This window comes from Cavia porcellus, unplaced genomic scaffold, assembly GCF_034190915.1.
Source record: "Cavia porcellus strain 051 isolate PalLab524CR breed Dunkin Hartley unplaced genomic scaffold, mCavPor4.1 scaffold_25, whole genome shotgun sequence".
NCBI classification, from domain to species: Eukaryota; Metazoa; Chordata; class Mammalia; order Rodentia; family Caviidae; genus Cavia; species Cavia porcellus.
The window spans coordinates 28,339,111-28,355,389 of NW_026947508.1; the positions used below are offsets into that span (position 1 = coordinate 28,339,111).

At 51.1% G+C, this 16,279-nt stretch overlaps 2 protein-coding genes and 1 long non-coding RNA gene across 5 annotated transcripts; 2 read left to right on the forward strand and 1 right to left on the reverse strand.

Moving 5' to 3' along the window:
* Positions 1–3,019: 3,019 nt before the first annotated feature.
* On the reverse strand, positions 3,020–11,670 carry LOC134472997 (uncharacterized). The gene is made up of 2 exons (XR_010043078.1): positions 10,991–11,670; positions 3,020–3,438 (listed from the first exon to the last, which is right to left on the reverse strand). It is a non-coding gene; the product is annotated as an uncharacterized LOC134472997 (long non-coding RNA).
* Tekt2 (tektin 2) lies at positions 5,167–9,958 on the forward strand. Of its 3 annotated transcripts, none has more exons than XM_013154134.3 (10): positions 5,167–5,979; positions 6,585–6,789; positions 6,879–7,004; positions 7,327–7,532; positions 8,390–8,533; positions 8,614–8,728; positions 8,895–9,002; positions 9,105–9,248; positions 9,416–9,495; positions 9,651–9,958. In XM_013154134.3, the coding sequence occupies exons 2-10, from the start codon at positions 6,634–6,636 to the stop codon at positions 9,862–9,864; spliced, it is 1,293 nt and encodes a 430-aa protein (XP_013009588.1). In that variant the 5' UTR covers positions 5,167–5,979; positions 6,585–6,633; the 3' UTR covers positions 9,865–9,958. The 3 variants fall into 3 exon arrangements, with proteins under 3 accessions (XP_013009588.1, XP_023421396.1, XP_003471408.3); XM_023565628.2 differs by lacking the exon at positions 5,167–5,979 and adding an exon at positions 6,012–6,360; XM_003471360.5 differs by lacking the exon at positions 5,167–5,979 and having other exon boundaries at positions 6,367–6,789.
* Positions 10,439–15,514, forward strand: Adprs (ADP-ribosylserine hydrolase). The gene is made up of 6 exons (XM_003471483.5): positions 10,439–10,692; positions 12,941–13,037; positions 13,296–13,503; positions 13,587–13,771; positions 14,098–14,198; positions 14,775–15,514. The coding sequence occupies exons 1-6, from the start codon at positions 10,473–10,475 to the stop codon at positions 15,065–15,067; spliced, it is 1,104 nt and encodes a 367-aa protein (XP_003471531.1). The 5' UTR covers positions 10,439–10,472; the 3' UTR covers positions 15,068–15,514.
* Positions 15,515–16,279: the final 765 nt, after the last annotated feature.

Here is a 16,279-nt window from a genome sequence, read left to right on the forward strand (position 1 = left end):
GCTGGTTTAGAACTTGCAACCATCCTCCTAAATGCTGGGATTACAAGAGTGCACCACCACACCCAGCTCTGGGGTTTTTTGTTTTTTTCTTTTTAAACAACACACATAACATTAGCTCTACCATCTTACATGAGTGTGAATTCATGGTGCTCTAAAACAGTTAAAATAGTGCCATCAAAGATGACTGATCACCCTAAGATACATAGTGACATACTGTAATTTGAAATATTACAAAATTACCAAAATGCAGCGCTGGGGATTTAGCTCAGCAGCATAGGTGCCTGCCTGGCAAGTACAAGGTCATGTGTTCGATCTCTGATACCAAAAAAGAAAAGAAAAGAAAAATTACCAAAATGTGACACAAACACATAAGGTGCACACATGCTGTTGGAAAAATGGTGCCATTATGCTTTTGATAAATATTGTGGTCTTTGATAACATCATAAAGCTTAAATACCATGACTCCTCAGGCAACCACAAAAGTTACTCAACATTACCACTGTGTAGTTTGAAAAACACCAATAAGGAAGAAAATCTGATTTGCATGTTTTGTTTCTTTTCACCCTTATTAGCACGTTTGCGATACATAGTGATTACATTCCTTGTGTGTAGTTGGTACCTGTCTGTGACAGAGCTTGTTTTTATGTCCACTCTGCACTTCCCCCTTCCTCCATCTCCTGGTCCTCTCCCCATTTTCAAAAGATGTATCTTCCTGTATCCTATTTTCTGTCTTTTATTTTGCTTTTTATTTATACCTTGGCTAGATACACATAACATTAGATACATAATCTCATTCATCATAGGGAGTTTGTACTTGTTCATGACATGTTTTGATTCTTCTGTCTTTAACCTCTCCCTTCTTCTCTTCCCTTCTTTATTTACAAAAACATTTCCATTTTGTCCTTTTTTTCCTTCCCCTTCCCCTCTCCCTAGTTCCCATTTGAGCATTTGCTGCTTGTTTCACCAAATTATACATTTTGGTCCTTATTTACACTTTGGGTTTCTGATGTGAGAAGTCAGGTGTGTTACCTGAGCCTGTGTGTCTAATTTATTTCACTCAACATAGCTTCAAGGACCAGGGATATAGCTCAGCAGCTTAAGTGCCTGCCTAGCAAGTACAAGGTCCTAAGTTCAATTCCTGATACAAAAAAAAAAAAAAGGTAATTATTTCCCTACAAATGACTCAAATTTTTTCTTTACATAGGAGAAGAGAGGTTAAAGGGAGGGGAGGGGAATGGGGAAAAAAGAAGCTAGATATATCATGTATAGGTACAAATTCCCTATGATGAATGTGATCATTATATAACTTAAAATGTACAAATAAATTTAAATGATTTTTTAAAAACTATCCTTTACAGCACAGTAGTACTCTAGTGTGTATAAATACTACATTTGCTTTATCCATTTATTTGCTGATGAACACAGAGGTTGCTTCTGAAATTTAGCTATTGTGAGTTCAGGGCCAGACCCAGCCTGAACTATAAAATGAGACCCTGTCTCAAAAAAAAAAAAAAATCTTATCTATTACAAGTTGTTGTTTTTAGACAGGGTCTTACTGTGTAGGGCAGGCTGGCCTTGAACTGGCTTAAGTAGCCCAGGCTGGCCGCACATTGACAGTGATCCTCCTGCCTCAGCCTCCCAAGTGCTGACATTACAGGCATGCAACATCTGCACTATTATGAGTGTGCAGCTATAAACATGAGCATGCATGTAACACTATAATATGATGTCTTTAACTTTCAGGAAGATACATAAGGGGAATAGCCCGTCAAATGGAATTTCTATTTTTAGCTTTTCGAGGCTTCTCCATATCGATTTGCATAATGGCTATCCTAGTTTACACCCTCACCACCATATAGGAGGGCTCCTTCACCACAGCCTCAGCAGCATTTGTTATTATGTGGTTTCTTGATGACAGCCATTCTTTCTGGACAGAGATGGGAGCTCAGTGTTGTTTTAATCTGCATTTCTCTAATGGCCAGCAATTAAAACATTAGACTAAGATTTTAGAAACAAGCTCTCAACCCTCTTAACTATATAATTTCAACTATGTTCCACTTCATTTCATAATTGAAGTTGTTGGATTTTCAAAAAAAAGTCAAGTTGGCAGGCCAAGTTTAGCCAATTTCAAATGATCTTTGATGTTCAAAATAATTCCTGTCATTTTGTTTTGCCTTTTTTTTTTTCCTCTTTGAGACAGGGTCTCAGTGTGTAGTTCAGACTGAGTGTGAACTCAGTGACCCAGGATGTCCTTGAATGGACTCCTGGTGACCATCCTGCCTCAGTGCTAGAATGACTGGCATGCTCCACCACGACTGATGTCTGTCATTTTAAAAATTGAAAGATCTCACTGAATGTGGTGGCGCACTCCTGTAATCCCAGCACTTGGGAGGCCTGAGGCAGGTGGATCACTGCAAGTTCGAGACCAGCCTGGGCTACAAAGTGAGCCCAAGGTCAGCCTGAACTGCAGAGTGAGACCCTGTCTCAAAAAGACACACACACACACACAAAAAAAAAAAAGATCTCACAGTTTTTGTCTTCTCTTCAAAAATGAGAGGATCTGGCAGCCTCACAGTGCTCTATCCGCATTCCTTCGAGGCCACCGTGGGGTGGAGCACACTCTCCAGGGCCATGGCCATGGCCACTCACTCTCAGGGATGACAACTGTCTCCAGCAGCTGGACTCAGGGTACCTCAGTGGTGAAACGTGGTTACCAGTAAACATGAGATTCCTTCCAGGATGTGCTCCCTGGGGGAGATTAGTCGCTGCTCTGAAGCAGTCCAACCTAGATACTGGAAATGGTCAGAGCTGGTCAGGGTCGCACTCTTCTGTAGTCCCAGACTTAGGAGGCTGAGGCAAGAATGCCAAGAGTTGACTGGGGATTTAGCTCAGCGGCATAAGCACCTGCCTGGCAAGTGCATGGTGGTAAGTTCGTTCCCTGGTACAGTACCACCCCACCAAAAAAATGCCAAGATGTCGATGTCGCTCCCGGCCGGCAGGAAGGACACACGACAAAGTCTGGCAGTGGACAACCTTTTCTTTTATTTTCTCTCCGTACAGCCTGCCCTGGGATCGCTCCCAGCCGAAGCCTCCTCTGGTCCGCTCCCCGCGGCTCCTTCCGTGCTTCGCTCCGAAGCCTCTACCGGTCCGCTCTCCGCGGCTCCTTCCGGGCTTCTACTTCCCCCCAGGGGTGGCACCAGTATATATACGGATACAGTGTCCAGTCATATTAAAGTAAGCAAGGCAAGCTGATTGGCTAACATATTATTGAGCGGGTTGTTTACGCGGTAAGCAGGAAACTAACGTGCTCGATGGGAGGGGTAATCTAACTCAGGCTTTGCTCTTTACCACAGGCTGCATGATCGCTATATGCGGCGGCTCGGCAATGTGGTGGCTCCCAACACCAAGAGTTTGAGGCCAACCTTGGCAACTGAGACCCTGTTTCCAAAAAAAAAAAAACAGTCCTGAGATGGACAGAACAAACTGCCAAGGTCTAAAATTTTTTTGATTAGTACATAATGACCACCATTATCATGGGGAGTTAGTGCAGGCACATAATACTTCTTAATTTTTTTTTTTTTGTCTCCTGCCCCCACCCACTTCTTCCCTGCTCTTTCCAGCTCTTGGTTCCCTTCCGTTTGCAAAAACTTTCCTTTTTTTCCCCATCCTCTTCCCTTCCCTCTCTGTTTCCCCAGCCATTTGAAAAAGATCTGCCTGCCTCCTATTGTGTCCCTCCTCTGTCCTGCTTTCTGTCTATATCAAATTGCCAATTACAGTAGCGCTCAGAGCACTAACGCTTGGAACTTGTTTCAGAAGAAAAGTTGCTAAGACCAGAACGCAGAAGCATCGGAAATATAGTCCTGGAAATGTAGTACTGAGGTAAGCTCCAGTGTGGGGGTTTTTGTTTGTTTTGTTCTGGGGTGGTAAGGTACACATATCTTGGTGTTTGCTTTGTTTCCATACTTACTAGAACATGACTTTCATGGTTCAGCTGTCTGATCCTTTGACAGACTTCCTGACTGCTGATATTTGCATACACTGCAGATAGGTATTTAGGAGGTTAATTAGGTTACTCTGTTCATGCCAGGAAAAGATCAGTTTTGCAATATTTGTAAAATATTATGAAAGGGACCAAAGTGTTCAGTTTTATCTGTGGAAGAAAGATATTTGTTTCCCTGTGGTTTTACTTCTATAAATTCTACAGTCTATAAGCATCTTTCCAATGCATCTACAGAGTAGCACTTTTCTTGTATTTTTTTCTATTAAAATACTTTCCCTTCACAAGTTCAACCCAGCCTGAACAATTAAGAGGGTCTCTTAGCGAGACCCTGTCTGAAAATAAAAAAAAAATAAAAGGACTAGGAAGGTAGCTCGATGTGAAGGCCCTGGGTTCAATCCCCAGTACAGTAAAAAAAAAAAAAAGTATGGATCCACATTTTTTCAGGCATTGGATTCTGAACCTAGGGTCTTTTCACTAAACTACATCCACAACCTTCCACACTGTTTGTTTCTTTGGGTTTTGGTTTTGGCTCGTTTTGCAGACCGGGCACTGCTACGTCACCCACTGAACTACCCAGGATGTGCTAGGCCTTGTAGTCTTCTGCCTCCTGGAGTGCAAGGGTCACAGATGGACACCACTATACCAGCTTGTCTTGCAGCTCAGCTTCAGGCTTGCTGCTGGCTGCTGGACAGTACGTGGACTCACCACAAGGCCTAGCAAGCCCTGGATCTCTCTTTCCCCCTTTCCTATCACTGAAGGCTTTAAACTAGGGGCTCTTCCTGCACCTCTCTTTATCCCCACTCATCAAAACTGAGTTTTGCCACTGGGGCAGACTGGCTGGGCATGAGTCAGGCTCTGCCATTTCTTAGTGGTGTGACTTTGGGTATGCTCTTGACTGCCCTGTGCCTCAGTTTCTTACCTATCAAACAAAAATAGCAACACTGAGAGAGGATACTCAGCAAAGCACCTCAGGACTGCACCAGGCACCAGGCCCCCAATCCTGGCTCAGTTTCCAGTGCCACCACCACAGACAGTGTGGGCTGCAGCCAAGGGGCCGAGACTTGGAGATCAGCTGCACCAGAGTTTCCTCCCCAATGTTAAGAAAGCTAGAAAAATGAGACTGTCCCTATTCGTTGTGCATATCAGATATTAATGTTTTTCTGATGTCCACAACACTACAGGAATATAAGACACGGTTACATTTTCTTTTTCTTTCTCTCTCTTTTTTTTTTTTATAAAGAAATGATTAGATTTTGAGCAGTGCCTTCTAATATGTGTGTTCTCTCCCTGAGTAGTGCCCTCTCCAAAAATGCACATCATTTTTTTATGACTTCAAGGACATGGGTCACACTGTTGAACAAGACAGGGGCAAAGGAATGTGTGTCAGACTTATGTCAATTTATATTATAAATGATAGTGTTAAATTTATATCCATTTCTGGAAGGAGACCTGGAAGAGGAGTAAGCCTGATGGGGAGACGTTTATTTTGTCTATGTACGTGTATGTTTGTTTGTTTTGGTCTGTTTGTTTTTGTGGCACTGGGGATTGAACCTAGGGTATTTGCACTGTTACAAATCCAGTCCTTTTTTTAATTTTAGACACTGTCTCGTTATGTCGCTATGGGGTGGGTTCAATCATAAGTATCCCGCCCAGCTTCATATTTTTTATCTTTTCAGTGAATAAGTTGATTAAAATTTATACGTTCGGGTTCAGGCATGTATTTGAATGACAGATCGCTTGTCTGGCCTGTGAGAGGCCCTCGGTTCAATTCCCAGCACCGGTGGAGCCGGTGGGTCGGGGATCTCTGCTCAGCTTGCGAACCCCAAGTCCCCTGGCTCACCTGCTGCCTGCAGGCTGCCAGACAGCGCCTGAGCCAGCGCAGTGGAACACAGCGAGAAGGGGTGGTTGCCTAGCAACCGGAGGTCCAAACAACAGAGGCGTTCGGCAAGGGGGGACCCAGCGGCCAGCAGAGAAAGGAGGTGAGAGGCGTGGACCGCCAGGCGGTGGGTGCACAGAGTGAGGCCCACTCTCCTGCCTCCGCGCGAGGACCCAGTACTGAGTGAAACCCAAACGGGATCCTGCGCAGGGCAGGGTCGCGGCCAGGCACTGAGTGACCTTAGCTCCTTCCACTTGGGTAACACCTGGCCCAGCTCCTACAACCCAGAGGCCAGGGCGGACAGCGCACAGCCCTTCCCCGCCTACAGCCCCGGGACTGCTAGCCAGAGAACACTGTTCCCCGGGTCCCCCAGGGCCTGGCCTGCAGCCAGGGGAAGAAGGGAAGAAAGCAAACTGTGGAGCTGGAGATCAGGGCCGAAACTGGATTAGGGCTGTTTTCCCTGCCGGGCACGCGCAGGGGCGAGGTACACACACACCCAAGGATTCTATTATGCCACAGGCGATGGACAGCAGGAGGAAACTTAGCTAAAGCTGACACAAAGCTGAGCCCAGCAGGGACTTTTTGCCCAGCAGCCTTTCTGCCGGAAGAAGCGCAGCCCCCAACAGACAGGGAAGGCCCTTGGAGGGGGCATTTAAACCGGGAGACAGCCCTCCGAAAGTCCTCTTCCATGCTGTTTTCCCGCCACAGGAAGTTTCTGGAAACAGGCCTCAGGGGTCCCGGCCTTTGGGCCTGCATCATGGCCACGCTGAGTGTCAAGCCCAGTCAGCGCTTCCGGCTGCCCGACTGGCACACCAATAGCTACCTGTTGTCCACCAATGCGGAGCGGCAGCGAGATGCTTCCCATCAAATCCGCCAGGAGGCCCGGGTCCTTCGCAATGAGACCAACAACCAGGTTGAAGGCCTGAGTCCAGCTGGGGGTGGTGGTGGCAAGGGGCAGCCCTCAACCTCAGACACCCTCTTATCTGTCTCTGTCTCTTCCAGACCATTTGGGATGAACATGACAACAGGACTCGACTGGCAGAGAGGATTGATACTGTCAACCGGTGGAAGGAGATGTTGGACAAGTGTCTCACTGACCTGGATGCTGAGATTGATGCCCTGACACAGGCAGGGAGCCAGGGCTGGTGCCAGAACACTGCTGCAAAGATCAACCCTCTTACCCACTTCTGGGCCTGGGAACCCTTAAAGGGACATGAAGGGCATTGGCATGGCCATTGGGTCACTCATGGGCCCTTCTGCTAAAGCAGGTTTAAAAGTGACCTTCCAGGGGCTGGGGATTTAGCTCAGTGGCATAAGCACCTGCCTTGCAAGCAGGCGGTCGTGAGTTCGATCCCTGGTACCGATAAAAATGAAAAAGACAAAAAAAAAAAAAAAAAAAACTGACCTTCCAGTGTGCGACTTCACTAGTCCCCTGGTCCCTCTCTTCTAGATGAAGGACTCAGCAGAGCAAAACCTGCAGGCCAAGAACCTGCCTTTGGACGTAGCCATTGAGTGCCTGACCCTGCGGGAGAGTCGGCGGGACATTGATGTGGTGCAGGACCCTGTGGAGAATGAGCTGCACAAAGAGGTGGAAGTCATCGAGGCCACCAAGAAGGCCTTGCAACAGAAGATCAGCCAGGCATTCGAGCAGCTCTGGTGAGACGGAGACAGTCACATTAACGTTCCCTGCCTCTTGAAGGCTTTGTGTTTTGAATGTGGAACACAGGTTTTGTGGGTAACGCATATATGGCTTGTTTTTGTCCCTTCTGTGTTTGTCGTGGAAACTACTCTGCCTAGCCATTGTCTCAGAATACTTGCCAGGACCTTATTCATTTTTGTTTTTGTTTTTGTTTGTCTTTTTGAGAAAGACACACACAGACACACACACACACACACACACACACAAATAATGCAGTTCAGGCTGACCGTGAGCTCACTTTAGCCCAGGCTAGTCTTGAACTCACAGTGATCCTCCTGCCTCAGCTTCCTGAGTGCTGCGATTACAGGTATGAGTCACCGCTCCTGGCCTGTCTGACCCTGTTGTAAGCAGCCATTCCTACTTAAAAGCATGGTAGCCAAAGCCTTCTTGTATGTATTTTGATTTTTTTATTTTTTGAGCAAGAGTCTCACAATGCAGTTCAGGCTGACCTTGAACTCACTATGGAGCCCAGGCTGGCCTCAAATTCACAGTGATCTTCCTGCCTCAGCTTGGCAATGCTAGGATTACAGGTGTGCACCACTCCAGCTAACCAAAGCCCTCTTGCTACCACTCCTGAGTACCTTCCGGTGTGAAACTTAGTATAGCCACATACTTGAGCCCCACGCGTGTTTATGAGCACACAGCTGCTGTATTTTCACCTGTGGAAACTTTGCCCGACTATGCAAGGTCTTCATCTCAGCTACAGGAACAGTCCACTGTCTTCTGCTTCCCATTCCTTAATGTCCCTCTGCACAATGCAGGTGACATCTAAGGGCTTAAGTACTGGCTCCTGGTGACACCAGTCTTTCTGTAGCCTCCTGCAGGAAGTCCGACACCAGCTCAGCTCTGACCATCGAGGCAAAATGGAGACACTGGAAATCGACAGAGGCTGTCTCTCACTCAACCTCGTGTCCCCAAACATCTCTCTGAAGGTCAACCCCACACGTGTCCCCAATGGGTAAGAAGAATATTTCAGTTACTCTCTTCCTCCTCTCATCAGCCATACCCTGCAAACCCCTTATTTCTGGCCACTTGCAGCTCCACCACACTTCGGGAGTGGGATGACTTCAGTCAGTTCAACAAAAACCGAGCAGAGGCTGAAATGAAAGCAGCCACCGAGCTGAGGGAGGCCATCAACCTAACTCTTGCTGAGGTGACCAGAGCCCTGCAGCCCATCCTCCAAGGCCAGCAGAGTGCACTCTGCCGGTAGCCTTCTTTTCTGGTTGGCCACGTGACACCCCACCCCTCACTTAAGCAGCATCCTCTTGAGGCCAGGACTTCAGGCTCTCCCCTTGCTTGGCTTCCTCCTTGTCCTACAGACCAAAAATGAACTGGAAGCCCAGAGGGTGGCCACGGAATTTGCCTTCAGGAAGCGGCTTCGGGAGATGGAGAGTGTGTACAGTGAGCTGAAGTGGCAAGAGAAGAATGTAAATAAGCCCTCCCGTGGGGCCAGCTTCCCGATGTCTTGCCAGGAGGCTCTGGACTGGGTGCTCCAGAAAAAGTCCCGATAGTCACTCTGTCCCCTGCAGACTTTGGAGGAGATTGCCGAGCTGGAGGAGGACATCCGGCATCTGGAGAAGGATCTTTCCAGAAAGATGCAGAACCTGAAGCTCTGCCATACTCGCCTGGAGTCCAGAACCTACCGGCCCAATGTGGAGCTCTGCCGAGACCAGGTGCAAGGTCCTCCCAGGGGGTGCACAAGCCTGTTGCCAAGATGTCCTTGCAATCACCTCTCAGCTCATATTCCTGGTGGAGCAATGATGCTGGCCTAGGGCAGCCCTCAGGCCTGAGAGTTAGAGGACAGCATGGCTGACCCGGAGCCCCCACCTTGCCCTTCCAGGCACAGTATGGCCTCACTGATGAGGTTCACCAGTTAGAGGCAACTATTGCTGTCTTGAAGCAGAAGCTGGCACAAGCACAGTAGGTTTGGGGAGTGGGCAGGAGGGGTGGGGAGACACCACCCACCAGGTGGGTCTCCTGCTGCTTGCTGGTTCCCCTGGGCATTATACTGGTGAGTCAGCCCAGAATTCTAGGTGCAACAGTGCTGGGCTGTTAATACCTGCCCCCCACCCTAGGGATGCTCTGGATGCTCTGTACAAGCACCTGGCCCGGCTGCAGGCTGACATTGCCTGCAAGGCTAACTCCATGCTTTTGGACACCAAGTGTATGGACACGCGCCGCAAGCTGATGGTCCCGGCCGAGAAGTTTGTGCCCCAGGTGGATACCTTCACCCGCACCACGAACCGCACACTGAGCCCACTGAAGCGCTGCCAGTTGGAGCTGGCCTAATGGTGGGCGCGTTGAGGAAAGAGTGGAAGGTTGGGAGGGAAAGGAGGGACTTAAGGAGGTGATGAATCTAATAAACGTGAAGGTTCTCAGGCCAGTCTGTTCTGAAGGTAGGAGCAAGGGGGTGCTTGATCTCCGCGGAGCAGCGGGATCCCCCACCTCTGGTGGTGGACGGAGAAGTCAAGATCTCAAATTCCAGGCTCCAAACCAGATTCCGTCCCTCTCCCTTTGCCCAGCTCTGCTCCTTGCCTGCCCTTTGATCCTCAGGGGAGGCTCTAGCCTATGCTCACAGGGGAATGGCTTCAGAGAAACCCAGACCAGAGTGATGTCAAGAGCCCGGGGGTGGGGGTACAGAGGCCGAAGTGCTCCCCCGCAACCCACAGCGGCCTCGAATGACTTCCTGGTTTGACTTGGTAACCGCCTGCCACATGGTGACGCTGTTAACACGTGGGAGAAGGGACAAAAGCAAGGCTAGTGGCACTGCGCGGAGCAGCAACTCCAAGCCGCGGGGCGGCGCTGTAGGACGGTAGTGGCGCGGAAGCTCCGAGGCACTAGGGGGCGCTGTGGGGACGCGGCGCCGCCGCCGGAAGTGGCAATCGGGCTGCGCGCGGATGGCGGCCGCAGCGGCTGCGGCGATGACTGCTGCGGGCGGCGGTGGGGCCGGGGCAGCCCGCTCCCTCTCGCGCTTCCGAGGCTGCCTTGCGGGAGCACTGCTGGGGGACTGCGTGGGCGCCATCTACGAGGCGCACGACACCGTCAGCCTCACGTCAGTCCTGCGTCACGTCCAGAGCCTGGAGCCCGACCCCGGCACGCCGGGCAGCGCGCGGACAGGTGGGCGGGCCCCTCGGCAGCGGGCGGGCCGTGACCCCGGGCTGAGAGCGACGTGGTCTCGGGGGCGCGGAGACCCCACGGCTGAGGACACCCAGGACACGGGCGTGGGCGGTCCGCGCTTCGTCTCCGCGCGTCTCGCCTCTACTTTCCCCCAGCTCGGCCGTGCTGCTCTGGCCGATGTTGGCGCCCCCCGCCGCCGCTCGCGCGTGTTTCCCGCCCATGCCCCACGTAGCGGGCTGAGAGCTTCTCCGCGCGCGACCCAGCGACCCCGCAGCGCGGCCCACCTGGCAGCTCTCACCTGCCTCTCTTGCTGCTTCTTGGTCTTGCTTTCCCTTTTTGGTCCCGCTCACCATAGTTCTCTGCCCAGCCCTTCGCCAGTGCAGTCACTGGCCTTTACACGCCGTCTCCGCTGCCCCGGGCAGTCACCTGGAATACTAAGGAAGGGGGCGGTCGTCAAAACCCTGATGAGCACTCGTGCGTGCCGGGCACATGGGACTGGAGGGGAGCTAGGGAAGGAAACGTGTGACAGGAGGAGAAGCAGGAGGGTTATCAACCAAATGTGAGAACAGAATTTCAAGGTGAAGACACTGGTCGCCTGTGGTCATGCTGAAGGCAAGTAGAGGAAAATCTGGATTCATTTCCAGGGAGTTAAGGAAGAGATAGAAAAGGAGGACATAGGGTGGTTGGTGTGAAGGGAAGGAGTGAGATTGACTGCGGTTGAACACATGATGGTGGGATGGGTTTTTGTTTCACTGTTGGTTTTATGATAAGATAAGAAAAAAGTGTTTTAAGTGGAGAGATGTTTTAGGGTCCTTTAAATGTAAGTGACAGGAAACCCGATTTCACATGGCCAAAACCAAAATTAAACACATTAGCTGATATGACTTGAGAAGCCCAGAGGTAGTAGGTATGGCCTCAGAGCTGAATACGGGGTTTCAGGCTGTCTGCTGCGGGCTGGGTTCCTCTCCATTGCTCAGATCTGCCTTCTTTTTTTTTTTTTTTTTTTTTTTTTTTTGTCTTTTTCGTTTTTTATCGGTACCAGGGATCGAACTCATGACCGCCTGCTTGCAAGGCAGGTGCTTATGCCGCTGAGCTAAATCCCCAGCCCCCAGATCTGCCTTCTTTGGGTGGGCTCCATTTACTCCACGACCCCTTATCCTGGAGTACCCCCTGAAGCTCCAGCTGAGGAATTTCTCTTTGCTGAGGCCAAGAAAAGTCTTAAATCAAACCTCCCTGGCCTGGCTCAGGTCCTGCGTCCATACCCCCCTCCCCCCGCCCCAGGAGGTGTGCTGTTTGATAAAGCAAGTGGGGAGTCAGTGCTGTCCTCAAGCTGCTTGACTGATAGTGGATGAAAGTGGCTTCCTAGAGAGGAACAGGATACAGTGACCATGGAGCAAGTAGATGCTGAACCACCACACAGGGAGAAGGGATAAAGGAAGCACAAGGCCTCCAGGAAGGGGGTGACCTTCACCCTGAGGAAGCCTGCAGAGGGCAGCAGGGGAGGAGATGGCCCACACTCCCAGTGAGTAGGAGGGGAAGAGTTTGGGACCTAGGGTAGACACCCTAAGGGCTGATCTGGGGTGTGCGAGATGGGAAGAGGACGCACTAGGGAGTTTGCTTCACAGTCTGTAACTAACTGTCTTGCCTCAAGGCCAAGGTTTCTCCTGAGCCTATTCAAGTGTGGCATGCAGAAATGCCAGAGCAGTGCTCCCTGGCAGCCAGAAGGACAAGAGATAGCATGGAGTACGGGGTTGGGAGAAGCCCCGGCTGGGAGGAACCTGATCCAAGCTCCAGGATCGCTTTTGAGGGTATGAGGGAAACAGTGGGGTAGAAGGTGAGTGAAGATGGAAGGAGCCGGGCTGGGGACAGCTTTGAATGCCAAGACCACTGAAGCCAGCCATGTTGAGCAGGAGAGTGGGAGAAGGAAGGTGGTGATCTGATCAGGAGGAGGAATGTTGCGGCTACGTGTGCAGCTTGCACTGGAGCTAAGCAGGTCATATTAAGATGAGCTTTTGTGATAGCCACAAAAAAAGGCTGGAAAGTTTTCCTTTAGATATTATATTAGCAGGATGTCATGCCTGATTTGTAATAAGAATTGCTGGAAATCTTAAGGATTCCTACAGCCATGGAGCCTTAAGTCAGAGGCTGACCTGAGCTCATGGTAGATGTGGTACCTTTAAGAGGACCAAGCGTAAGCCATCACCTCAGAGTCCTGCACCTTGCTCTCACGCCCACCCTCTCCCCGCAGAAGCATTGTACTACACCGACGACACAGCCATGGCCAGGGCCCTTGTGCAGTCCCTGCTGGCCAAGGAGGCCTTTGACGAGGTGGACATGGCTCACAGGTGAGGGGATGGGACTGGGGTGAGGCCAGCCAGGTGGTAGGTACTGTGCCCTGGACAGAGGACTGGTGTCTGCATGCTTGGGCCCCTGCCTTCAACAAGGCCCTGTTTCTTAGGCTGATGCAGCTTCCCAAGCTCAAAATGATGGCACTGCTGGGACAGGTACCTTGGGTCCCCAAAACTGCCTCTTTTTCCAAACCAGACTTCCCTGTTCCTGAAAGGCATTCTTGAAACCTCAGTTCTGCCTCCCCCTGCTCCCAGGTTTGCCCAGGAGTACAAGAAAGACCCTGACAGAGGTTATGGAGCCGGAGTCATCACCGTTTTCAAGAAGCTCCTGAGCCCCAAGTGCCATGACGTCTATGAGCCTGCCAGGGCCCAGTTCAATGGGAAGGGCTCCTATGGCAATGGGGGTGCCATGCGGGTAGCAGGCATCCCCCTGGCTTACAGCAGTGTCCAGGATGTGCAGAAGGTATTGAGGTGGGCGGGCTCCCAGAATCCCCTGCTTCATCTGCAGAGTGCATATGTCGTGACAGCAGGTCCTCCTCTTTCTAGTTTGCCCGTCTCTCAGCCCAGCTGACCCATGCCTCCTCCCTGGGTTACAATGGTGCCATCCTGCAGGCTCTGGCTGTGCACCTGGCTCTGCAGGGTGAGTCCTCCAGCGAGCACTTCCTCGAGCAGCTCCTGGGCCACATGGAGGAGCTGGAGGGGGATGCCCAGGCTGTCCTGGATGCCAGAGAGTGAGTATGGGCTGTGGGCGGGGCTGTGTATGCACATGGTGGGTCGGGGGCTCTGGCATCACTGCAAAGCAAAAGCTGCCTTCGTCCCACTGTGTACCCCACCTAAGGTGGGGTGGGAAGAGACCCCTTTGCCTTGGCTGGGTTTCAAGGCTCTCATCACTCAGAGAATAAAATGGCTCACATTTGGGACTCTTCCCCCTTTTTAAGGATATCTGTATCTGGGAGGAAGCCTGACCCCTGCTCGCTCTTACTGAAGTTTTTTTTCCCTGCCCACTGTCTCCACTCTGCTGGCTCTGACCTCCCTGAAATCTCCCCCAAACTCATAGGTTGGGTATGGAAGAACGTCCATATTCCAGCCGCCTGAAGAAGGTTGGAGAGCTTCTAGACCAGGACTCGGTGACTCGAGAGGAAGTGGTGTCTGAGCTAGGTAGGTAGATTTATTCTCCACACCCATCATCTTTTGAGGCCAGCCTTAGGCTCAGTAGAGAGGAGAACATAGACCCAAGCCTGCCATCAGGTTAGCCCTGGGCTGCTGTGACTTTCTGAAGGGTCCCTGGCAGGGTTGTGAGCCTAGCACCTTCCTCCTTTAACTGCAGCACCACACTGCGTCCGCAGCTGTAGCAGCTGGTTGCCAGTTTTTACAGTTAATGTGATTACAGATGTTTGATTACTTAGGCTACTGTATATTAGGCACCACATAAAATGCCTCACAACAAGACCTTCCATCATCCTCATAACAGGCCTGGGAGAGAGCGACTAACTTTACTCACTCTACACTGGGGAGTCAAGGCCAAGGATAGGAATCTTAGTGATTATGTAACTTTCCCAGGCACAAAGCAGTCCTGGGGGAGGCAGGATTTCAACCCAGGTAGTTTAACTTTGTAGCCTATGATCTTAATCCCAGTCCTGCATGGAGCTGAGACTATTGACCTGTAGCAAATGGTAGGAAGCCTGGTGGCGGGGATGGGGCAGGTCAGTTTCCTATGCTCCGGCTTCCCCACAGGGAATGGCATTGCCGCCTTTGAATCTGTGCCCACCGCTATCTACTGCTTCCTGCGCTGCATGGAGCCTGACCCCGAGATCCCTTCTGCCTTCAACAGCCTCCAAAGGACTCTCATCTATTCTATCTCGCTTGGTGGGGACACAGACACCATTGCCACCATGGCTGGGGCCATTGCTGGTGCTTACTATGGGATGGATCAGGTGCCAGAGAGCTGGCAGCAAAGCTGTGAGGGCTATGAGGAGACAGATGTCCTGGCCCAGAACCTACACCGAGTCTTCCAGAAGAATCTGTGAGGGCCACAGCTGCTGGGGCACTGCTATGTCCAGCAGGACTAACCACAGCTCAGAGGGCCCCTGGGCTGGCTCCCCCGCCTCAGTCTCACTGCAGTGCAGGGGCAAGCGTGCACCCCTTAGTGCTGGGGCTCCAGCTTGTTGCGGAGCTGCATGACGTGCTTGGGGTGCTCAGTGAAACAGAGGGTCCAAGACAGATTTTAGTTGAGTGCTTATAGCATTTTCCTTTTTATCTAGGGATATGGGATTTGGGGAGGTGGAAATGATCTGCAGTAGCATCATTTATCTCTGCTGGGTCTCAGCCAGTTTGTCTGACAGCCTGCCCTTGACTGGGCAGGCAGTTCTGTGGACCAAGGGACAATCACCAGCCTACAGTTGCTCTTGGTCCACAGCTGGCCCTTGGCTATCACAGGGCTCATTAACAGCAATAAACCACCTTTGGTAAATCCAGCAGACTGAGTGTTTCTCTGTCCTCTGGTGGCTTAACTGTGTCAGACTTACCATCCTTCTGTCTCCTAGCAGCTGGGACCCAAAGGCAACAAGCTGCGTGTAGGCCCAGGTCTTCCAGCCACACTTGAACCAAGAAGGGCACAACAGGCAGGGTCTGGTAGCTTTTCCTGTTGAAAGTCACTCAGTAGCCCAGGCAGAGACAGCAGGCACTAGCAAGCCAGGTTTTCCTGCTCTCACTGCCTGACTTCCCGATAGGACCCAGGACCAGTGGAACGATACAGAGCATACGTGTCACCAGGCTGCCGGACTGTAGGTGCCGGGGTAGACTGAGAGCTGTGTGCCTCCTCCTATATCTTGAGGCTCCACCAAGGCCTTGCCTTTCAAAATCTTGCCCAGTATCCACTTTGAATAAAGGACAGTTGAAGACAGCTGCCTTGAGCTTCTACTTCCCCTGGGTGGAGGCACAAGCATGCTCCACCCAGGTCCTTGAGGTCTCGGGACGGACAGTCGGGCAGGTCTGCTTTCAGCTGAGGTGGAGTTGTGTCAGGCTGGGATGAACCACAGGATTTCTCGGGTGTTAATTGGTATAGGTCTGCGGCTCCAGGTCCCCAGAGCCAGGGCCAGGAACATGCTGCGCTGAGCTGAGAGGACTGTAAACAAGCGCTTTGTGCCCAGGACTGTGCCCCCCAGCCATTTTCAGCATTGGCCTAGACACAAGCCCTGCCCTCAGCATCAAATATTCACAGTTTCATTCATAATTTGTAT

Bases quoted from the DNA above. Each gene is read 5' to 3' on its own strand.
- Tekt2 (XM_003471360.5), top strand. From the start codon at position 6,565: ATGCTGTTTTCCCGCCACAGGAAGTTTCTGGAAACAGGCCTCAGGGGT. The intron at 7,533-8,389 runs GTGAGACGGAGA...GTCTTTCTGTAG, and splicing joins CAGGCATTCGAGCAGCTCTG to CCTCCTGCAGGAAGTCCGAC. The intron at 9,249-9,415 runs GTGCAAGGTCCT...TTGCCCTTCCAG, and splicing joins TGGAGCTCTGCCGAGACCAG to GCACAGTATGGCCTCACTGA.
- Adprs (XM_003471483.5), top strand. From the start codon at position 10,473: ATGGCGGCCGCAGCGGCTGCGGCGATGACTGCTGCGGGCGGCGGTGGG. The intron at 13,504-13,586 runs GTATTGAGGTGG...TCCTCTTTCTAG, and splicing joins GTGTCCAGGATGTGCAGAAG to TTTGCCCGTCTCTCAGCCCA. The intron at 13,772-14,097 runs GTGAGTATGGGC...CCAAACTCATAG, and splicing joins GCTGTCCTGGATGCCAGAGA to GTTGGGTATGGAAGAACGTC.